Source organism: Festucalex cinctus, chromosome 21, assembly GCF_051991245.1.
Source record: "Festucalex cinctus isolate MCC-2025b chromosome 21, RoL_Fcin_1.0, whole genome shotgun sequence".
NCBI classification, from domain to species: Eukaryota; Metazoa; Chordata; class Actinopteri; order Syngnathiformes; family Syngnathidae; genus Festucalex; species Festucalex cinctus.
The window spans coordinates 3,285,812-3,308,975 of record NC_135431.1 but is presented as its reverse complement, the minus strand read 5'-3'; the positions used below and the strand labels follow the sequence as shown (position 1 = coordinate 3,308,975).

General features: G+C 39.9%; 3 protein-coding genes and 3 non-coding genes across 17 annotated transcripts in view; 5 read left to right on the top strand and 1 right to left on the bottom strand.

Moving 5' to 3' along the window:
• The first annotated feature begins 45 nt into the window (after window positions 1–45).
• On the top strand, window positions 46–1,143 carry LOC144010904 (SH3 domain-binding glutamic acid-rich-like protein 3). The gene is made up of 3 exons (XM_077511432.1): window positions 46–240; window positions 326–493; window positions 1,028–1,143. Exons 1-3 carry the CDS (start codon window positions 196–198, stop codon window positions 1,088–1,090), a joined length of 276 nt encoding a protein of 91 aa, XP_077367558.1. The 5' UTR covers window positions 46–195; the 3' UTR covers window positions 1,091–1,143.
• Window positions 1,144–1,728: 585 nt separating this feature from the next.
• Window positions 1,729–5,173, top strand: rps12 (ribosomal protein S12). The gene is made up of 6 exons (XM_077511422.1): window positions 1,729–1,835; window positions 1,961–2,007; window positions 2,761–2,877; window positions 3,537–3,639; window positions 3,941–4,042; window positions 5,080–5,173. The coding sequence occupies exons 2-6, from the start codon at window positions 1,994–1,996 to the stop codon at window positions 5,140–5,142; spliced, it is 399 nt and encodes a 132-aa protein (XP_077367548.1). The 5' UTR covers window positions 1,729–1,835; window positions 1,961–1,993; the 3' UTR covers window positions 5,143–5,173.
• LOC144010998 (small nucleolar RNA SNORD101) lies at window positions 2,606–2,681 on the top strand. Its single transcript, XR_013281419.1, has one exon. It is a non-coding gene; the product is annotated as a small nucleolar RNA SNORD101 (small nucleolar RNA).
• LOC144010992 (small nucleolar RNA SNORD100) lies at window positions 3,361–3,443 on the top strand. Its single transcript, XR_013281414.1, has one exon. It is a non-coding gene; the product is annotated as a small nucleolar RNA SNORD100 (small nucleolar RNA).
• LOC144010993 (small nucleolar RNA SNORD100) lies at window positions 3,768–3,853 on the top strand. The gene has a single exon (XR_013281415.1). It is a non-coding gene; the product is annotated as a small nucleolar RNA SNORD100 (small nucleolar RNA).
• Window positions 5,174–5,697: 524 nt separating the features above from the next.
• eya4 (EYA transcriptional coactivator and phosphatase 4) overlaps window positions 5,698–23,164 on the bottom strand; it is a 41,146-nt gene continuing 23,679 nt past the window's right edge. For 2 of the 12 annotated variants that reach the window (XM_077510248.1, XM_077510255.1), the window contains 16 exons: window positions 21,962–22,086; window positions 19,068–19,208; window positions 17,200–17,277; window positions 16,105–16,171; window positions 15,870–16,012; window positions 15,649–15,792; window positions 15,486–15,568; window positions 13,756–13,939; window positions 12,476–12,612; window positions 12,312–12,395; window positions 11,488–11,577; window positions 10,955–11,013; window positions 10,101–10,261; window positions 9,897–10,011; window positions 8,736–8,857; window positions 7,492–7,825 (listed from right to left, as the gene is read on the bottom strand). In XM_077510248.1, coding sequence (XP_077366374.1) covers window positions 7,635–7,825; window positions 8,736–8,857; window positions 9,897–10,011; window positions 10,101–10,261; window positions 10,955–11,013; window positions 11,488–11,577; window positions 12,312–12,395; window positions 12,476–12,612; window positions 13,756–13,939; window positions 15,486–15,568; window positions 15,649–15,792; window positions 15,870–16,012; window positions 16,105–16,171; window positions 17,200–17,277; window positions 19,068–19,208; window positions 21,962–22,086 — 1,924 coding nt within the window. In that variant the 3' untranslated portion in view covers window positions 7,492–7,634. Of the gene's footprint in view, window positions 7,826–8,735; window positions 8,858–9,896; window positions 10,012–10,100; window positions 10,262–10,954; window positions 11,014–11,487; window positions 11,578–12,311; window positions 12,396–12,475; window positions 12,613–13,755; window positions 13,940–15,485; window positions 15,569–15,648; window positions 15,793–15,869; window positions 16,013–16,104; window positions 16,172–17,199; window positions 17,278–19,067; window positions 19,209–21,961; window positions 22,087–22,696; window positions 22,785–23,164 lie in introns of those variants that run through there. The other 10 variants (XM_077510251.1, XM_077510250.1, XM_077510254.1 and 7 more) reach the window with 10 other exon arrangements.

Sequence of the window (23,164 nt, the reverse complement as noted above, 5' to 3'; positions counted from 1 at the left end):
TTTGTCAACAAGCCACAAGTAGAAAAAGGTAGTCGCACACAAAGTGGGCGTGCCTACACATACACACACGTAATTCATGTCCAAACCTGCTTACCTTGTCTGCTTTCTGAAGAAACGAACGCTCACACATCTGCCACTGAACGTCTCTTTTTATAAATCAGTTTGGGTTTTTTTTGCTGGTGAAACTTTGCAGCCATGCCAGTCAAAGTGTTTTACGCCAGCGTGAGCAGCAACACTGAGGTACAGTATTCTTCACGTTTCTGGACATTTCCCACTAAATGTACATTTTTTTTTTTTGGTTTGAATGTTGTTTTCCCCCAATCAGATGAAGAAACGCCAACAGAGAATATTCATGGTCCTCGAGAGCAAGAGGATCAGTTTTGAGAGAGTGGACATCGCTGCGAATGAAAGCGATAAGGAGTTAATGAGGCAAATCTCAGGCGACTCGACTGCGCTGCCCCCACAAATATGCAACGGGAACTCGTACTGCGGGGTAAGTTACTGATTCTATATTTTTTTCTTTCTTCCCTTTTGTTCATTTTGTTGTCTACAAGGCCTTCCTGATAGTCGCAGGTGTGTGGGAACACGGAACCAAAAATCAATATTTGAACTATTACAAGTCAGACACAGTAGCGACACACGCCCTAATCTGTCTCCTGGTCCGTTCAAGTATTTATTGTGCTGTCTTGAGATACCAACTTTGAGCTACAGGACAGCATGCACGCGTGCACGAAAGATGCCTCCTCTTCAGAGGACACCTAACCTCGAATAAACACCTGATCCTCCCCAAAATATTATCCCAATAACCACCTTACTCTCTCTAAAGGAAATTATTGATTGAATTTGGTACAAAATAAATGTGTCCTCTCCAATAAACACCTTATAGTAAATGCCATGTAGGTAGTCTGCTATCTGAAGAAAAGACAAATTAAGAATTATTATTGTGTAGGTAACAAGCACTGTGACTCCGTGTTCCATCAACGAATACTGTACATGTACTTTACATGTCACCTTTTTCCCCTTTCAGGACTGGTCTGCGTTTGAAGACGCAGTCGAAAATGATGATCTGGTTGCTTTTCTCAAACTGTGAGAGGAGACTTGGCCCATACATAGGACTCCTCCACAAGATTCCTGAGGGGGGGGGAGGGGGTGGGGGGGGGGGAATATAGTAAATTTCGAATTATATAGTGATATTTCTGTTGTATCAAATGCCTTAGAATAATGTTCACTTTGGCTATGACACGATTCAATAAAGAACTATTAAAAATCACTTTATTTCTGCTTCATCCATATTTTTGTTAATGGGTAGTAAAATACATTTTTTTTGTTTGTTTACAAATTGTCATACTTTCTTCAAACAATTCCAAGGACCAAGATTTATAAGCCATTTTTTTTCGTATTATATAAATACGTTTTGAGAGCCATAAAATGATTACAATAGTTTAATAATTGTCTGCCCAAGTTCTTGTAAGTCTTGACAAACCAACTGAGAAAAAAAACGGATAATAAAATGCAAACTATAGAATTATAAGAACCATTTTTATTTTATATTTTTCTTGTACAGTCTTACTACAGTTAAAATATGAGTTGGCTTTATCTTCATATGAATGGCGCGCACACACGCATATGTGTGCGGATTATGCATTTGTGTAGTAAATCAATAAACATTCTAGTAAGTAAAAAACAAAAAAACAAAACAATATTCCTACATGAAATGTGAATTTAAACAGGCAGTCTTCGGGCACCGTCATTTTGGTGAGGGCCTTCCTGGCGGCATTAAAACCGCGTCGCGCACTTATGACGTCCTCTTTACAACGACCCGAGAGGAGGCAAGGGTACGTTTTCTCACTGGCGAGATACAATCCGTTCAATTAATCGACCATCCTGCTTTGTGACAGTCCCATACCTACCCATCGACGATGAAAGATAAATTATGTGTGTTGTTTGTGCTTTATTGCAGAAGTTTAGGTTCGCCGTCCATCCTTAATCAACAATGGCCGAGGAAGGGTGAGCAAGCATAGCGTCGCTCTCATGTGGGATGTACCAAATGAAGCCATTAAAATTGTATCGTATAAATTTTATATAATGTACTAAATATTTGGTTGTGGTTCACTCCCTTACACCATATTAGTCTTTCAGTTAAACGGAGATATTCATTAGCTTGCTTTTAACGAGGTTGCTAACAAGTGTTGCCTCGTCACGAACATACAATTAATCCAAATACATGGCAATATACAGTATAAGTTACAGTGGGGCTAAAAAAAAGAAAAGAAAAAGCATTTGGCCAATTTTCCATAGACTTCCTGTGGGATTTTGGCCAAATACTATTTTTTTTTTTTTTTTTTTTTTTTTTTTTTTTTAATCCCTCTATGTGTAAAACTGCAGTTGGTGTCTATTGTAATTGTATAAGTGTGAACGCCGTTGACAGTAGATGGATACGTTCCAGTCCGACTCCCAAAATAGAGGAACATTTTGCTGTAAGACAGATCATGCTTTAAATGAATGTAAATGTATTTTAAAAAACAAACAAAAGTCCTAGTTTTCTAGCCTAAAATATCAAAAACATCCCAATATAAAGCTATTCTAATTATCTGAGCGTCCACATGCTTGAATGATGACTTTTCATCTTTTGTCGGATACCCCTTCACCCTCCAATGGGTGACATCCCTCTTCTGACAAGCTGGGCGCTCACCAACGCGACCCGTTTGGATGGTTCACGTTTTGACTTTGGTTGACCTTCTCACCCCGCTCCCGTGACAGCGTTGCCGCTGGAGGTGTGATGGATGTCAACACCGCTCTCCCCGAAGTGCTCAAGACCGCACTCATCAATGACGGCCTTGCCCGCGGCATCCGCGAGGCTGCCAAAGCCTTGGACAAGTACGTGTGGGGTTGGAAATGGACGGTGGTACCTTGACTTACAAGCAGTGAGTTTGAGTAATCAGATGCGTTTTTTTTTTCTGCGCGAGTTATGAGCAAAAACGTAGCATTTTTTTTCCTCTTTATTTTTTTCAGAGGTGTATTTAGTCATCCTGTAAAAAGATTACAGTAACTTTTTCTTTTTTTTTTTCCCTCACCAAATCTTTATGCGTTATACTGTCCCCAGTGGCAAAAGTATGCACAACAGCAGGAGCAGCGCAATGCCCATTGAATTAAAGCAAAACAAGCTTAATTGTTTAAATCTTATGCAATTGTTTTTATAGAGGGCAACGTGAACATTTATTTATGTATTTATTTTTAGTCTAGCAGCCTGGAACGTTTTGAATTAAATTTGTGTTGATTTCAGGGGCTAAAGTTGATCTCGTTTACAATTGGTCGTCAACAAATTAAACTTGTAAGTCAAGGTACCACTGTTTTGGCTCAAGTATCAGTGACGATAATTTGGCTCCCTCTACTGAACACCCTGAGGAGAAGCGCCATTGTTACCCAATTCTGTCTGAGATGTTAGCTGTTGAACCAAAAAAAAAAAAAAAGAAAGTCTGAGGTGTTTCTTTATCATTTCATGTGTTTAATGCTTTGCACTCTGCGATGAAATTCAGGCGTCAAGCTCACCTGTGCGTCCTGGCGGCCAACTGCGACGAGCCCATGTACGTCAAGCTGGTGGAGGCCCTCTGCGCCGAGCATCAGATCAACCTCATTAAGGTGAGATGGCGCCTCGCCGGCTGACATATTGATTGCTTGCCAAAGTTAACGCCAGTTAACCGGGTTTGTTTTCTATCGGGGGGGAAAGTGAATCCCAGAAGGGGTGTGAAAATTATTTTGCCCTCGGTTGCATCATTGATGATAATCTGGCTCCCTCTACTGACAGCCGTGACGATAATTTGCCACTGTTACCCAAATTTGTGTCTGAGACGCAGCCAAGTCGCAATATGTTCATTTCATCTTGTTCTGCTTCGTTGTCGTTGACACTTGCGGGTTACAACGTGCGCGCTCTTTATTTCAGGTTGACGACAACAAGAAGCTGGGCGAGTGGGTGGGTCTGTGCAAGATTGACCGCGAGGGAAAACCCCGCAAGGTGGTGGGCTGCAGCTGCGTTGTCGTCAAGGTAACCAACACGAATAATACTCCATTTTAACCCTAAAAATCCAAATATTCTTTGAAAGTCCTTAAAGGGAGAGGTTGGGTATGACCTTATTTGGTACCCTATTTAAAAACAAAACAACAAAAATCTTTTGGACTAAATGTGCATTGTAACTTTTAACCCATAAACAAACCATTTGGGTGTTGCTACTATTTCTTAAGCTTAAAATTGATGTGGCAGCACCTTTGTCAACAAGTTAGAGAATTTAAAAAAAAAAAAATCGCATTGTCGCTGCTGTGTGAAAAACACTCATGTCCATTTTTTTGTTTTTTTTTTCACACGTAGCAGCGACAATATAATACAAACAAGTCTACAGATTAAAAAAAAATATAATAATAATAATCATACAACTAGGCACAAAAATATTTGGCCAGTTTCCTTATAGATTTCCTATTGGATTTTGGCCAAATACATTTTTATCCCTACTGTAAATCCAGGTGTGGCATTGCTTGTATCATCTCTTAAGATGTTTTGATTTCGTCATCCAGTAGTTTTCAAGATTTGATAAAAAGTATACACACTTGATCCAGTCTCATTTTCACTCACAAATGTGACTCGAGTTCAACACTGACTTATTAATTCTGTTGGGTGAATAGCAACGAGTGGATCGATGGCTAAAATCTGCCATCTAGTGGAAGAGCATGTAATTGCGCTGCCATAGAGAATAATGCGATTTTTATTCCACGAGCTTTGGATGCCAGGCAAGTCCAGGTGCTGTGCCCCCCTGCCGTGGCACGCAGCTGTCGTTTTAAACTGGCTAGAAGAACCGCCACGGTACGAGCCCCGTCACCTGTCCTGTGGTGACCGGGGTCCCTGAAAATGGCCACAATCTTGTTGGAAAATGGCGCCCTTTGGTCGATCCGTCCCTTCCCCGAGACGACGTGTGCTGCCTATGTTAAAGAGCGCCACAGTCGTAACAGCCCAACTCTCGTTTTAGCCTTCATTTTTTATTTTTTTTTGTCGCCGCCTTCCTCTTCTGACGTTCTGAATTCCCGTCACAGGACTACGGCAAGGAGTCCCAAGCCAAGGATGTCATTGAGGAATACTTCAAAGCCAAGAAGTAAAAAGGAGACAATAAAAGTTTGGAACCGTTAACTCTTGTCATCTTATCTTTTCTTTTCACCCACGCTGCACATTTTCTCAACTTTTTGAAAAAAAAATAATCGCAAAAGTCAGGATATGCATTCAAAAAATTCCCACAATTACACTATTTACATTTTTTTTTTTTAAGTATTTAAAAATGTCCTGTATTTCCATTTCAAATTGAAGCTGTTGGTACATCTTGCCAAACCGTTTCCCATATTCCAATGACCACAAAATAAGCAAATGAAGATCATTCCATTTTTTTTTTTTTTTTTCGTCACTGATTCAAATCAAAGCCTTGCAACTTGAAATTTCAATAATTCAATTACTTCCGCGGCATAATTAGTTTAGCAAGACCTCTTCAAAAGTCAATTGGACACAAGTTGTCCAAATTCCAGCCTGAGGTCAATTCTGTCTCATTGTAACATAAAACGGATTCACGCTCAGTAGCTGAAGTCGCGTGTTGTTGTGATGTTTTTGTGTGTATCCCTTGAAAGGTCAAAATTGTCAAGCACAACCAAAGACGACTCCCCAAATGTTTTGTCCTTGTTTAATATTTACACTTCTGAAAAGAACAGACATGAAAACATATTAAGGCACAACACATGATCACATACTCAACCCCCCCCATTCACCGCACCAAAAACAAAAAAAAACTGCACACACCACCCACACCTCGGCCCTTCACTTTTATTGCAAATAATTTACACAGGCGTCTGCATCGGACGCACCAGAAAACGCTAAAAATCAGCTGGCGCGGCTGCGTGACCCCCAGCTTGAGTCACCACAGTGTTTTTGTTTTTGTTTTTGTGGATCCTCAGACCACTTCTGTCCTCTGCTGCTGCTTTTAAGACCATTCAGTTTGTAAGTCCAGACGTTGGGAAAGAAACAAAAAAAAAAAATGCAGTGTATAGTTTTGTTCTTAAATAGTTTTACAAAAAGGGAAGAGGCGAGTCCAACAGTTACAAGTACTCGAACTCCAGTGCTTGATGTAACGCCAGCAGGTCAGAGTGGCTGGATATCCTCCAGAAGGGCATGTTGTGCTGTGGGGGAGGGCAAAAAAAAAACAAATGAGTTGGCGGCCCAATTCCGAGCCATAAAACAAAACCACTGCAAACCAAATCCATGCAGAATAAAACATATTTTTTTTTGCTTTCTTGTCAAGTGGTTGGAGTGCACATCACCACCGAGATGTTGTGATGGGGGGGGGTGAAATCAGAATCTGTTGTAAATGTGTTTTGTTTGACGTCAACTAAACGTATACAAAAATATTTTTCACGCATGATTTGTTTTTAAAAAAAATTAATGTAATTATGCTGTTATAATAAAAATAAAGTTAAAATAAATAAAATTAAAATATTTAAACATATTTACAACTTTTTTTTTTCCATATCTTGATTGGAACCAAAAATAAATCTTAATTATATTTTAAAAAAATAATAATTTCCCACCTATATATTCCAGAATTGTCACCAATAAACCCACCAAGTCAAGGTATAAAAAAATGAAGTGATTTAATGTAAAATTCTGAATGGAATTTGTCATGACCAATCTGAAAGGATGAAAAAACATTTCCATAATTTATTTTTTTTTTTTTTTTTTGGCAAGAAAGCAATTCAAGCACTTTCTTTCAAACGCTAAACTAGTCGTCCCAACACCCAGCAAACTAATTCAGGTCTAATCCTGAAAATACTCTTATTGATTGAAGAATATGGAATGCAAATATTTTTTCTGCAGAAGACCCCGCAAAGCTTTTTTTGTCTAACAAAGCATTGTTCAAATGGTGGAACCTCCAAAGTCGCAACACAAATTAATAAAAAAACAAAACTGTCTCCACTTAGTAACACAGTACACACTGAATTGCAATAGCGCTTATATTACCGCTAGATGGGGCTGTTGCTTTGCAAAAATCTGCCCCTCATCTTAATCGGGCTGCTTCCAAAATTCTGTCGTTATTTTAACGTTAGTGCAGAATACAACAATTAACACTTATTCATACGTGTATGGCAATAAAATGTTAGATGACATATTTTGAGGCTTTATGAGGCTGCTTGGTGACTATGGGAAGCTGTTTGGGGTTACTTGAAGTGGAAAAAAACAAAACAAAAACGGATTTAGTCGACATCTGCGCCTACAGATCATACTAAGTACATGGATATTGTCAAATATATGATCAAGCAGCTTTCCATTTTTGGCCTGGAATAAAGTCGAATTCAATTTTGGGGGATCGTGTTGGACTTTGGAGTTTTCACTCATCGTTTCACTTGTGATTTTGTACAGAAAAAAAAAAAAGCATCCACAGCAAGGAGCAGCAGTCAAAGACAGGCAGGCGCCATCCAATCAGAGGGCTCGCACTGCGCAGCCGAGTGGGCGGGGCCACACAGGCGGGACGGTTTTACCTTTTTGGCCGCCTGCTCCTCTTCCGCACCGTCCCCCACTACAACATACACTACTTTCCTGCCAAACCTTTGCATTATGCGCTCAAAGCAACTCTCTTTGCCTGCAGGAGAAACAAGGAAGGGGTTCGGGTGAGCACAAAAAGGAGTGCAAAAACGTCATTTACCTGCCCGGCGGCATGCTCCTCATCCTTGCCATCGCCAATCACAACATACGTAACGTTAGCGCCAAAGCGGGACACTATACGCTCAAAACAGCTCTCTTTGCCTGGAGACAACAAAATGGCTTTCACAACATTCTCCTTTTTTCTTGTTTTGGCCAAAATTCCATCACAAGAAAAACAAAACTTTTTTTTTTTTTTTTTTTTTTTTTGCATGCCTTAACAAATAGACAAGGTGCTGATTGCGTAACAAGCACTTCAACATGTTTAGTTTGGTCCTTTTTTATTCTATACTGAAATAATGGCAATTTGTTGCCATGGCAACCGGTGGCCCATCAAAACGTGTCTCTACAAGTCTTAAATCGGCTTATATTAAATCTCAGTCCTGGACCTAATTCGGTTATATTATTATTTTTAAGTGTGTTTCGACAGCTTAATTAAAAGTGCAAACAACTTTTCAGCTTTTTCCTCTGCGGGTTTGTGAATAAGAACGGGCCGATGACCAGTTTGACGGTTTTCTGTAAGTTACAAAAAAAAAAAAAAAAAATCAATAACCACTAATGGCTGTCAGCTGTCATGAGCTCTATTTTTTATTGAGGGGACGGGATTATGATCCTTCAAGTTAATTGCCTCAATTTTTATTTTTTTTCTTAAGACGCATCGAGCTAAAACAAAGACGTACTGCATCTATGTTCTGATTAATGTACGGTATACTATTTAAAAAAAAAAAAAAAAAAGGTGCCAATAGGTACAAGTAAGCCTCAAGGACAACATGAGTAGCCCATAGGTCTGCTTTAGTAATAGCAAATAAATGTTAACATTTATTGAGTTAAACTTTCTTCTGTACTAAATATTTAATATGTTGAAAAATCAAATAGTTTGTGTTCAAGTGCTGTTTTTATTTATTCTTAAAAAGGACATTTTTTTTTCACCTACTATCGGCCCCTGCCCCGTTGTTACCATAGCGACCACGCCGCATCTCCGCCCGCCGCCATCACTGTCGTCGACCGCTCTCACCTATTTTTGTGGCGCTGTAGATGTTCTCGATGGGGAAGACGGCGCCCAGACTGTAGAGGAGGATTTTGGCCAGCGCCGGGATGAGCTGCGTGGTGGTCACCAGCACGTTGACGCAGTTGCTCCTGCGGGGCCCGAGCGCAATTGAGTGCTGAAACTTCACATTTTTTCAGCATAATTCATCGCACGACTTCAATAGTTAGCTCATGATGAATCCTTTTTTTTTGTTTTTTAAACTCATAATTAATCCTAAATTTGATATCTGTTGTAAATGTACAATAAAAAAAATTTTATACTCGTGGGGGAAAAAAATGTTAAATAGAAATATGGCTGCATCTTTTAGTCATTGATCCAGTAATTTCATAATAATTGATAAAATGGAATTTAAAAAAAAGAGCATTTACAAGTTTTGGCTTCACAATTTTTATTTTATTTTTAATTTTTTTATGCATATTCAAAATAAAAATGCGAATCAAATTAAAATCAAATCAATTGGAATTTAACAAAAATAAAAAAACATTTTGAAACATGTTACCAATATATTGGTTACTATTAGGGGTGTCAGGCAATTACATTTTTTTTAAAATCATAATCGCATGACTTCAATAGTTAAATCATGACTAATTGCAAATTTTAGATCTGTTCTAAATGTACAATAACATTTTTTTCTAAGTTTTTATACTCTCGTGAGCAGGAAAGTAAAAAAAACAAAAACGTTCAACTAATAGAATTATGGCTGCATTTTTTAGTCATTGACATAAAATTGAGTTCAAATTAAAAAAATAACGAGTGTGATATTGATTTGTGTAGAGGTCATTTTTCTGCCACGAGATGGCATCGTCGCATTTGTAAGACGCTGGTGACAGCTCCTTTTCATATTAAGAGCTATCTCATCTTTAATGCAAAGTAACTTGTGAAATTTTGCACATTTTCAAAATGGCAAAAATAAAACTTGACCCCAGTCTGCACAAATATATGCATTATTGACATTTATTACTGCTAAATTTTGAAGTCTGCTGCGTTGCGACTGGAATTCCCCAAGTACAGGATTTCCAATTTTTTTCCCGTATGGGCGGAGAGAAAAAGAAAAAACAAAAAAACATGTGTTCAAGCAACTTGACATGAAGTCCATTTTGCCACCCCCAGCTGACGCGCAGTCGCTACCTGGAGCTGATGATGGAAAGCGACTTGAGGGCGTGCGTGAGCCACGAGTCGGTCAGCGCCTCCACCTCGGCTCGCAGCTGCAGCCACGCGTCCCTCTTGGCGGGACCCAGCAGACCTGCCGGGCGGCGCGCGGGCGGGTAACGCACACAGGAAACCGTTCGCCAGAAAAATTCATATCCAAAAATAACAAATCTTGGTTCTTACCCCCCACGTTGTTCTTGTACGTGCTGTACAACTCTTTGACGCGGCGATAGCGGAAGGCCAGCTTCCTCATCCAGTCCACGCCGCCGCGGACGCCCGTTGCCAGGCACAGGTTGGCGCTGGTCGCCGCTGCGTGGAAGCCGTCGGTCGCAAAACTGTAAGTGCTGCCGATTGGAAACGAACGAACGGATGTTGAATTAGTTACTTTTTCATCAGATGAATCACATCTTAGAATTTTGATTAATCACGTCATTAAAAAGGCTTTTTGTCAACATTTTCCACCCGTCAAATTTGAAGGTTACGTGTTGTTTCGACATTTAACTAATTTGCTCCCAAAAAACGTATAAACACGTTCTATATTAAATATTGCCATAGTCCCAAAAACTTTATTATACATTGTTTTTATGCTAATGCATACAGAAGGCTTTGATGCAGCTTCTGACCTGAAGAGGTCGCTTAAAGGAATGGCAGTTAGTTATTAGAAAAAGCGGCCAGCAGGTGGCAGCAGAGTATAAGAGATCAACCAGGGCTATGTTGCAACAAGCTCTTTTCCCCACACTTTTAAGCAGATTTGTGAATAATGATGACACTTAGCTATATTCTAATGCTAATTGCTGCAAAACGAAAACAGACACAATAATACTTTTTTTCCCGATGAAAGAAGAGACTTTAATCTTTCTTTTGACAGGTTCCATGTTTTTATAGCAATAGAACACAATATTATGTTTATTTTATTTTCTATGTTTAACGCTTTAACGTTGACAGCCAATTATGCTGTCTGAACTTTTACACCGACTGACCAATTTCAACATTCAAAGTTTAGACCGGTATTGATCCCAATGGGAGTTGATTCTCACCTTAAGTCCTGCCCGTTGTCATCGGATGATACGTCATCAATATGTACCTGATCACATTCCTACACACACACACACAATTAAGATGAAATTATTGTTATTAGTATCAAACGTTCTCTATTGTGACATATTTGTAAAATTAAAAAATAACACCAGGGGATTATTATTTCTGCTTTTATTGGCATAGCGTTATCGTGACTTTTTTTCTTCTACTCTGTAATGTGGCTACGACTCAACAAATCTGCGGAACCACACTGCCCCTATGTGGCCAAGTCGTGTACAACATGACTTGCGCTCCCAAACAAAACGAGGGCAAGACAGTATAAAATCATTTAATAAATGAAAATAAATGAATAAAATCGATTTGGGGACATTTAAAATAGATTCTGAATCATGCTAGATGAGAATCGATTTTTTTATTTTTTATTTTTTTGGCACACCCCTAAGTGGTGTAGTTCCACATCTCCCCACTAGGTGTCAGCAACGGCTCTGCTGCTCATCCCAAAGTCTTTGCGTGGCGCACTTGAGCGTCTCACCTCCAAGTCGTTAAAGAACAAGTGCGAGTCGGCCAGGTTGAAGATCATCTCCTCCATCCTCAGGCCCAGCGTGACCGCCATGGGGGGGTCCTGAGCCGCAATGAGAGAGAGCAGCGTTGATCAAACTTTTTGTTCCCAAAAAGGATTTGGCCAACGATGACTGGCAGGTTGCACTTGTTCGGTCCCGTCAACATTCCCTCGGCACTTGCTACGTGTGTGTGAGGCTCAGCTGCAAAAACCATCACGCGCGATAGGTCAAGGGGGGCCGCACGCTGTCAGCGCACCAGAATAGAAGCAAGCCAACTGATGGGCGAGAGAGAGAGAGAGAGAAAGAATAACAACAAACTGATTTGCAAACTGAAACTGAACTGCGTGATTTTTATTATTATGATTATTTTTTCATTCGAAACTTCCTTAGCTGCCAAATGTGGATGACGAGCCCGCGTTGACGAGCTCCTCTCAATTTGTCCTCATAAAACGGGAAACGCTACACGGAGCCGACGCATCCTCGTGCGAGCGAGGCAACTCGGGTCCTGCGGTTGCTATGCCAACAGCGTAAACACTATTTTGGGAGAGGTGTGAACAGACACAGCTGCCACTAAATCTCATGTGAGGGGGGGGCAGATGCTCTTATTTGAAGGCAAACATTCAGCGGCATTGGTGCAAATTGTTGGCCAGTCACGAGTCGACTGATGATGACATCATCGCACCAGTTTGTTTGTTGACAACCGAGGAAGGAAGTTCTCCTCGCTTTGGTCGCATTTCTTTCACAAGTCGACGCACGACGCGTCCCGAAAGGCCGCCATTGTTGTCAAGTGTGTTACCTTTCCGTATTTCTGTGCGTAGGAGCCCGTGAGCAGAGAATGGAAGACGATGATGGTCTCGTCCAGATCCCACACGAAAACCCGCTGCCGACGCAAAGGGAACGTTTTCAAAACAAAGCGAACGAGAATCGCCAACGGAGGTAAATGCGCTTTTTTGTCCGTACCTCCAAGTCGCTGTCGGGCGGAGGCGACGGGTTGTTCTTGCGGCTCCTCCCGCGCGACTTTGAGCCGCCGCTGCGGCACGCTCGCTCGTCCAGGTCCTTGATGGGCGTGGAGGGCCTTTGCACCGGCTCAAAGTCTCCTGACGGTGCAGACAAACGAGTCACATCAGGACGCCGTTACGGTTTTTTTTTTTTGTTTTTTTTTTGGTTTAAGCTACCGTCCAAAACTAAAGCGCGTTTGCATGCATCCCAGCAAAGGCCACATGCTTCCCACCACACTGCGGTAACTCGAACCAGAGCGAGCTTGGCCTCTCGTATTGTTATGTCTCAATCGGAGTGAGGGGGAAAGGGGGGGGGGGCACGGCACATGAAGAGAACAAGTGAGAGCGCAACAATAAAGCTCAGCCAAGATAAATTTTGGCGAGGGTGGGGGAAGCAGGTCTGCACGTGATCAAGATGAGCAAAAGTATTGGGACACGTGGACGTGATGATGGAAGAAGACCCACCCAGACGATGAGTTGACGAAGCGGCGTAATAATCTGCACGCAAGCTTGCTGCAGCATTAATCAACTTTTAACAAAACCGGTTTCACTCATCATGATTTATAAAACATCCCGACTTTCAATGTTGCACGACTCCCGCAGAGTGAGGATGAGGCGGATTCTCAAGACACTTTTCAGACAGTATTTGACACACTTTAAATTAGTGCTGTCGCTATCAAATATTTTTAGAACCGATTAATCGATTGATTATTCAATCGACGAATCAGATTCATTTTAATTTTGCATTAAAATGTATTATTATTATTGCAATATTAAAACTGCCACAATATATCGTCATAGTCATGTCACAATATTAAAAGCAGCGCATCTTTTGAAAAAAGTCGGATTGATTTCCATTTGTGCAGTTCTAGCACCCTCTGGTGGCAGTTTAATTTTCACAAGGCATGTTTTGGCCCTGATATATTTAAATTCCACGCTAATGGTCAGATGAAGGGGAACGTAATATGATTGTGAACCAAATTAATATTTGTAAAAAGTGCCTCAATATATATATCATATTTATATATTTTTTTATAAATATATTTTTCATTGCTGTATTGTACTTTTTTTTTTAATTTAATAAAATTGTATAATTTTTTTTTTTTTAAAGAATATTGTGACCTATTTTGTATCGCCAGCCTCCCCACAATATCGTGATAATTGTCGTATGGTGGCCTTCATATCGTGATAACATGTTATGGTGACGTTTGCATATTGTTCCGTAAAGCGGCGGCCACCCACCTGTGTGAAGTTCTGCCGGCTGGCCCGTCATGGCGGGCGCGGCGGGGTCCTGCAGCTGGTAGGCGGCGACGGTGGCGCCGCCGCCGCCGTCCACGCTGCCGGGCGTCATATACGTGCCGTACGTGGAGGCGGAATAATACTGGGCGTACTGGTTTTGGCCAAAGCTTGTATACGAGGGATATTCCTGCAGACAGAACAAGATGACGAGGGACGTTTTTTCTTTGGTGACTTTTCAACAAGATGGTCTTACACCCCCCCCGACATGTCATCTCGGGTTCCCCCCCTTTTCGGATTTCTTTTCCATTCCCAAACGGCCGCTTTTGATGGTTTTTACCGAGCCGGCGGAGAAGGCGATTTTACGAGTCGTCCCACTAAATCCGCGAGGCTTTTTTGTAAACCGGAGCGTGCCACACAAACACGCACACATTAAAAGCTCCATTTGAAGCCGTTTTACTGCCAAAGATAAAATCCATCCAGCAGACGCGGCCAAAATATTCCCAACTAAAGTCTGTGTGTCCCTATTGTAAAAAAAGCCGTATTATTTGATTTCCGCGTCTGTAAAAATACTTTTTTTTTTTTTTCTCTCTCTCTCTTAACTGCTATTGCAAATGTGCCTTTGAGGAAAAACAAAGCCTTCGCTCGTCCGATGACGTCCGCTCGCGTTAACATCTGCTCGGGTGCTGACACGTGCCAAGAAAAAGTTGCGTGGGAAAAGTTCGTCTTCAACATCTTTCAACTGCTTTGCTTTCATATGGATATGAGCGCGACGTGATATTGATTGATTGGTCGTTGTCAACAGAGCCGGATCTGCTCAAGAGGCGACGAGCTGCTACCTGCTACTGTTAATTGTGTCCGCCATTTTTAAATTCATTCTGAGTTTTAGTTCTATATATATATATATATATATATATATATATATATATATATATATATATATATATATATATATATATATATATATATATTAAAAAATGTGTATATATATATTAAAATATATAAATATAATAAAAAATAAAATCTAATATAATAATACAATTAATAAATAATAACATATATATATATATATAAATATAAATCTAGCATTTTAGTCTTTATTTTAGTCCAAGAAAACAATTTTATTCATCTAGTTTTCGTCAACAAAGAACGACAATCATTTTATACCCCTGTACTGTTTTTCTTGTCAGCAGATTATGTTGAATATTTCTGATCTAAAACTATTTTATCTAAAATTTTCTCTCATCTTTTTGATGAAAAACAATTTCACGCACAATTGCAGTATATCAACAAGTGGCTAATATGCTACGAGCTAGCAAGTTAGCCAGCATAAGTGAGCGGTCGGATTAGAATTATTGTTGGAAAAGTTGTAGCCGTTGGATTAATGTTACGTTATAAGTGTAATTTACTTTTTTTTTTTTTTTTTTTAAGACCGTGTTAAGTTGCATTCGCTAGCTGCGGATTTGAAAAGGGGGCGTGTCACATGACCGTGTCACAGTGACATTTTAGCAGGGACAAGATTTGACAAAATCATATCATTTTTATCTCGTTTTTATTCATGAATTAAAATATCCATGTTTATTTTTTATTAAGTGAAGTACATTTTCGTCTCGTCTTCATTCGTCGAGGAAAACGCATACTGATTTCGTCCCAGTTCTTGTTTATTAATGAGGGTTTTAGTTTCGTCCAGCTGTAGTCAGGTGAAAAATGTGCGTTGACGAGATGAACGTTGGTACCTGCTGAGTTGCAGTGTAGTTGGCTGGACTGGACACGGAGTTGTTGGTGGCGTAGAGGCCTGACGAAGGTGTGAAACTTGAACCTGGAAAGGAGAATCACAAAGACGATAAGCCGCAAAAGGTCTGGTGTTGTGTTTTTGTTTGTTATTTTTTCGCTAGTGACCGGGCATCTGGTAGGGCGAGTAGGCCGTCTGTCCGGGCTGTGGCGTGGTGAAGCCGGGACTGTAGCTGAGGCCCGTCTGCAGAGGAGACTGACTCTGGGCCAGGCCGCTTTCCGTCTTGATTCCGGGCAGCATCACGCCCAGGTCTGCACGTGTGCGGAAAAAAACAAAACGAATGAGAGCCGGTTTGTCATGTGGCCGGAGCGCGTCATGTCACGTCTACCGTATCCGGACAGTCCGTAGGCCTGCCCCGTTTGCGAGTACGTGTAGACGGCGGACTGCTGCATGCCGCCGAACTGCGGCTGGCCGGCCGCGTACGCCGGCATGGACGGGGCGGGCGGCGTGGACAGGATGTGAGGGTACGGCCTGAAGCGGGAAATCAAACAAGATGACCGTTTCGCGTCCTTTGCTAACAGAGAGGGAAAAACTTCCAACTAAAAAAAATATGCCGGACGTACTTGGAAGGGTACAAGGGAGGAGAGTACTGGTGCGCTGAGCGAGGACTGTATCCACTGCTAGTAATGACTGCAAGCACATCATAATTCATATGAGGGTTGCTCACCCAGATGACTTCATTGACAGGCGTGGATCAATATCAATAACATTGACAAATATTTTGTCACTCGTTCAGGTCAAGCGCTGAAACTCCTTAGAAAAGGTTCCGATTATACAACAGACAAAACGGAGCTGCAATATTGACGCTGTTCTGAGAGGAACGTATGGAAAAAGATGAATTTAGCACACACAACCTGTGACAAATTGCGATGGATGATTTTGCGTCTGATGCTTTATGGTCACAAATGGATTATTTCACAAATGAGTTTAGCTGTTTTTATTATTTCACATTTAACTCACAAATAATTTCATGAGAAATTATTTTAAAAACTAAAACAAATGAATTATTGAATTTTAATTATTGAATTTTATTGATTTCACATTTAAATTAACAAATAATTTCATGAGAAATTATTTTACAACCTAAAACAAATGAATTATTTAATTTTATTGATTGAATTTTATTTATTTCACTTTTAATTAACAAATAATTTAATGAGAAATTATTTTAAAAAATTATTACAAATGAATTGTTATTGAATTTTATGAATTAAATTGTATTATTTCACATTTAAATTAATAAATAATTTCATGAGTAATTATTTAAAAAAAAAAACGAATACAAATGAATTGTTAACTACATTAGAATTATGAGAAATGCACCCACCAAATTATTGTCTTTTTACTAGGGCTGTCAAAATTAGTTAATTTAAAGTTCCTTTAACGCCACAAATTTTACTGGGGGAATTCCCGTCGCAACGCAGCATATGTCCACGTCAAAATTTAACGGTAATAAATGTATTAACAATGCATATATTTGTGGAGACCGGGTCAATTTAAAAATGTGCAGAATTTCACAAGTTACTTCATGTTACAGATTCAATATTTCTTAATATGAGAAGAAAAATGCTGTCACCGTCCTCCAAATGCAATGATGCCATCTAGTGGCAGAAAAATGACTGTACAGCTGTGTGTGTGTGTGTGTGAGTGTGTGTTACCTGAGCCGGCGTACGAGTCCAGTACTGCGTCGCCTGTCGTGGTCACTGCATCGCTGTTGTTCATGGGCTCGGTTTTCACTTCAAAATCAAAGACAGGCAGTTAGGAATTTAAATCTGAGCTGAGGTTGGTATAGAAGAACACAAACAAACAAAAACAAGCACGCGCACGCACGTCAAAATTGTTTCGCCACATTCCCACCAAGCAAGGAAGTTCTGTTTAGTTCTGTTTCGGTTTTTGGAGTTGGACTCCAAACGAGGGTGAAGTGAACTGGACCACTTGGCGCAAATGTGGTTTTAAAAAAATAAATCAATAAATAAATAAAGTGTGCGTAAAATGACATTTACAAAGATGTGATCGATTTTGACCACAAAAAGTACAGTAAAGTGGTACCTTGGCTTACTCAATTCACATTTTAAATGACATTCATATGTCTGCGATTGGCTGGCGACCGGTTCAGCCCGAAGCCAGCTGGGATAGGCTCCAGCACCCTTGTGAGGAGCAAGCGGTTAAGAAAAACTAAAAAAATAAAAACAGCTGAGAGGGAATTGTGGCTCTCCTTGCCCACATGCGAGAGCATTGCGGCACTTTCATTTTTTTTTTTCACTTCACTCACAACACAAAGTCAAATATTGACCAAGTGATGGCTCATAAGTTGGGGCATGTAAGTCGAGATACCACTTACTGGTGATAAACAAAAATGTAAAACTATTCAATCAGTGGTGGGGAAAAATTTATCCCATCAACCTGATACAGCAATTAAACAAATGATTATTATTAAATATTCTGAGCTTTTTCCAAAAAAATTTTTTAATTGATGTTTTTAACGACATGGCAGCTGCACTTTCCCCACCACTGTCTTATGAGAACTGTGCCGACGTTTCAATCCAAAACGCATGCACGCATTGTCACAGTCAACAGATAGAACAAAAACAAACTTCCCAGCAAACTCAAAAGCAATTTGAGCCAATTTGGCAAAATAAATAATAAAATAATAAAACAAAACAAAACAAAAAAAACAACAACAAAAAAAACTTCCCAGCAAACTCAAAAGCAATTTGAGTCAATTTGGCAAAAAAAAGAAAAAAAAAAAAGAAAAACTTTTCAGCAAACTAAAAAGTAATTTGAGCCAATTTGGCAGAATAAAAATAAATAAATAAATAAATAAAATAAAAAACACTTCCCAGCAAACTCAAAAGCAATTTGAGCCAATTTGGCAAAATAACTATAATAACTGGCATAATGACTATATATATATATATATATATATATATATATATATATATATATATAAACACTTTCCAGCAAACTCAAAAGCAATTTGAGTCAATTTGGCAAAAAAAAGAAAAAAAAAAAAAGAAAAACTTTTCAGCAAACTAAAAAGTAATTTGAGCCAATTTGGCAGAATAAAAATAAAAAAATAAATAAATAAAATAAAAAACACTTCCCAGCAAACTCAAAAGCAATTTGAGCCAATTTGGCAAAATAACTATAATAACTGGCATAATGACTATATATATATATATATATATATATATATATATATATATATATATATATATATATAAACACTTTCCAGCAAACTCAAAAGCAATTTGAGTCAATTTGGCAAAAAAAAGAAAAAAAAAAAAAAGAAAAACTTCTCAGCAAACTAAAAAGTAATTTGAGCCAATTTGGCAGAATAAAAATAAATAAATAAATAAATAAAATAAAAAATAAAAAACACTTCCCAGGAAACTCAAAAGCAATTTGAGCCAATTTGGCAAAATAAATAACTATATATAAAAAAAATAATAATAAAAAAAACACTTCACAGCAAACTCAAAAGCAACTTGAGCCAATTTGGCAAAAAAAAAAAAAAAAAAAGTACATTCTGGACTTGGTGTGGTCCGAGCTGCCGTCAATTCACACGCATGCACCTCTGTACCATAATCCTTGGAGGTTGGCGTGGGGGAGGGGCTGCTGCAGCCCAGCAGCCAATCAGCCGTGTTTAGAACGGTCATGTTTTCACCTACGGAATAAAACGCAAGGCGGGAAAGGCGGTGAGGACGCGGGCGACGGGCCTGCCCTTTGACACGCGAGAGACGATTCGAAGCAAGACCATCGGTCAGGGCCGGACACGCCGTCCGGCGCACGGGGCAGATGCCCGGTGGGCCGGCCTCTCGCGGTGCTTTTGAATCGTTATTTTCCCACATTTTACCCCAAGAGACCGGCCACAATTTGGAGGGACGGTTAATCCGTTTCGAATATAGATCGCAAACAAAAACATCGTCCGCTGGTTTTTCAGATCCAGCCCTCCCGTCGTTCGACAGCAGGTGGACATTTTAGAAAGAAAAAAAAAAATGCTTTCGAAAAAAACAGCGTGAAGGAGACCTCAGTGATTTTTCATTGTTACATAAGAAAATACAATTATGTTTATTGAACATATAAACATAACCACATCACAAGTATAAAATACAAGTTGAAGTTAAAGAGATACTTCACTTATTTAGCCCATTATAGAAATAAAAAGTTCATATTTTGTCTATAATTAATTTGATATTTCGATTATTTTTCATGTACAATTAGTCCCTTTAAAAAACACATTTTGCAACTTGCTGTCGACTGATGATGACGTCACAAAGGGCTCAGGTAACCAATCACAGCTCGGCTTGTCAATGTCACATGACCAAACCTAGAAAACAGGTGAGCTGTGATTGGTTACCCGAGCCCTTTGTGATGTCATTTTCAGTCGACAGCAAAGTTGCAAAATGTGTTTTTAAAAGGTACTAATTGTGCATGAAAAATAATGAAAATATCAAAATATTAATGTTTGACTGCCAAAAATGGCTAAATGAGTAAAGTATCCCTTTAAAAATAATTAAATTAAAATAATAATAATCATAATTTACATGTTCAAAAAGGAGTAAGAAGAAGTACAAAAACGTATCTAGTCCTACTCCCTCATCCATCTATCATAATATACTAATAACATAAAAAATAATTATTAGAAAACAAACAAAACATTTTTATCTTAAGTGCACAGATATATCGGTATAAGTTGTAAGTCCGAATCCATCCATTATTTATGGAGCACTTCAAAAACAACCAGTACTGCATACAAAGTGCTGCACGTGGAGCAAAAAATTAGTCATACAACAGAAAGCTCAAACGAAAAATTCATAACATAAAAACAGAAAACACGAAAAAAATAATCATATCGTTGACAGTCTCTACTTATAATACTAAACGCCACAGAGGGGCTAGCAGAAATGAGCAAAAGGCGTCACCCCCCTTCGCCACTTCCCAGACAGCAGGCCTGACGTCAGGTGCGCTGGAATGCGAGCGATGTCGTTTGTTTTGGCCGCCGATGCGCCGCCCCGCTAACTGTGAGCTCATCGGCAAATGATGAAAACGTTAGGATGCAAAGGTCAGCGCAGAGGAGGAGGAGGGGGGTGGGGGGTGGGGGGGGAGTTATTGGGGAGGTCACAAGAGGAGAAAACGGCGGTCTGAGAGATTTGAGGCGATGACGGACGTGACGCTTTAATGCTCTGGCGGAGGAAATAGTTTCCAGTGGGATTTTGGAGCCCTTTTCGTTGGCGCCCGCTGCCAAAGCGGTTAGCGGCAAAAAAAAAAAAAAAAAAGTGCCTCCGTGCGTATTTACGCTTGCTTGCGTGTGCCAGCGTTGCTCTCCGACTGATGACTTTGCAATGGATTTCATAAAAGTTGGATTGTTTCAATCACATGTTTTGCTCCTCAACAGAGAGGGACGAGATGGTCGTAAAAAAATTGAATAAAAGTGGTCGTCAAAAGTAAAAGATGGGCCCTAAAACTACGACCACAGTGCACCAGATGGCACGGCTTTCATTTCATGTCTTTTATAGTTCATACAGAGCGGTGCAAAAATGATCATAAAGGAGGAAGTTCTAAGCACAAGTGGCAGAATGCGAAATAGCTACCAACTACTTAATTGTGGCATTTAACTCATTTGCTCCCAAAAACGTATAAATATGTTCTATTTTTAATATTACCAGTGTCCCAAAGACGTATTTCTACTTTTTTATGTTTTTGTTTTATGCTAGAGCATACAGAAGGCTTTGATGCAGCCTCTGAACTGAAGAGAACGGTTGAAGCAGTCAGCAGGTGGCAGCAGAGTATAAGAGATCAACCAGGGCCATTTTCCCCACAGTTTTGAACAGATTTGTGAATAATGATGAAACTTAGCTATATTCTAATGCTAAATGGTGCAAAACGGAAACAGATATATACTTAATATACTTTTTTTTCCTGATGAAAAAAGAGACTCTAATCTTTCTTTTGGCAGGTTCCATGTTTTATAGCAATAGAACATCATATTCTGTGGGCCTTGCAAAATCAGTCAAAATCCAGTAAAACAGCCGGGGTTGCTTCAGTGAAAATGGGTTAAGTACAAACTATGAATGTTAAGTTTGCTAAAACTGATTGAAAAAGAAAAACTGAAACTGCCCTGTAATTATTTTTGAATAAATGAAACCTTTCAGTTAATGTTTGTTAGGTTTAGTAGATTAAAACCACAATCGTCCTGAATAACTGAAAAAAAATTAAGATCTTTTTTTGGCCACATCGTCCAGCCCTAGCGTGCCCACAGGATCAACAGTGGCGTTCCGCACGGCTCGCTACTAAGTACAGAGAGTTTTATAGTTTACTATAGTTTAGCATAGGAACACGACTCGGCCATGAACCGAGCACTTCATTTTGTTGGACCAAATGACCAAACAATGCAAACATGTAAACATGGCCGCTCACCTCCTGTTCCATTGGCGGTGACCGCGGAAGGGCTGCCGAGGTTGCTCTTGTCCAGCTTGGAGCCGCTCGATTCGCCGCCACCCACGCGATTATGAGGACTGGCTAGGTCCTGCATTTCCATAGACCTGCAAGGGTTCCAAAAGCCGTACCGGACCACAGCCCGACGTTAAGAACCGCACTTTTTTTTTTTTTTTTTTTATGTCAGTAAACTTTTACATTGTGTGTTTTTTATTCAGATGGAAGGTTACCATGGCAACGTGGGATGTAAATAAACATATAGGAGAGCAAACCTAAAACACTTGCTGATGTCTTTTTTTTTTGCGTTACACACTGCCGCAAAACCCGCAACCGCACGTGCGCCATGTTGACTCAAGTTGTGAGTCACGTCGCCCGCAGGCAGGCCGCTCGCGCTTTTTTATTTTTTTTCATGGCACATCAAAGCCGTGCGAGACGGTAACGACGGAGGCAGAATTCAAACAAACGCGCACGTGTGTCGCGGTCCGGGAAGGCGGGGCCGACCCCCCCCCGCCGGCCCCCCCCCCGCCGGCCCCTCCCTTCTGCCCCCGGCCACAAGTCCGACTGACAGCTTTAAACATTTCACTCGCACCACGCCAGACTTGGCTCGGCTTTGACGACGTTCAACATTCCAACTCGGCTTTCACTCACTAAATTTCCTTTTTTTTTTTTTTTTTTTCTTCTCATGACTGTATCTTAAACGTCTCATCTCAAACGAACCTTTCGAATGGGTCAAAACGGCAGGAAATGAATCTGTTGGCGTCTTTCCTTGTCTGCTCTTCACATTAAGAGCGTTTACGGAAGGCGCGTTACTCGATCGATATTTACGCGCGCGGATGTGGAAAACGGACCGCAAGGATTCGTGTCAAAAGAACGCGCGCGCGTCACCAAACTTGCCGCAGAGATTCGTTCGCGTCATTCAAAAAAAAAAAAATGCTTGCGGAATTATTAAACTCACGTTTGAAAGTGTTATAAAAACAAAGATGACTCGACTTCACGACAAGCAACAGTTTGGCAGATAGTGAACAAAAAAATTCAGGTGAACTTTAAAGTTAAGTAACTTTACTTATTTAGACATTTTTGGCAGACAAAGATGAATATTTTGCCTATAATAAATGTGATTTTTCATTATTTTTCATGTACAATTAGTACCTTTAAAAACACATTTTGCAACTTGCTGTCGAGTGA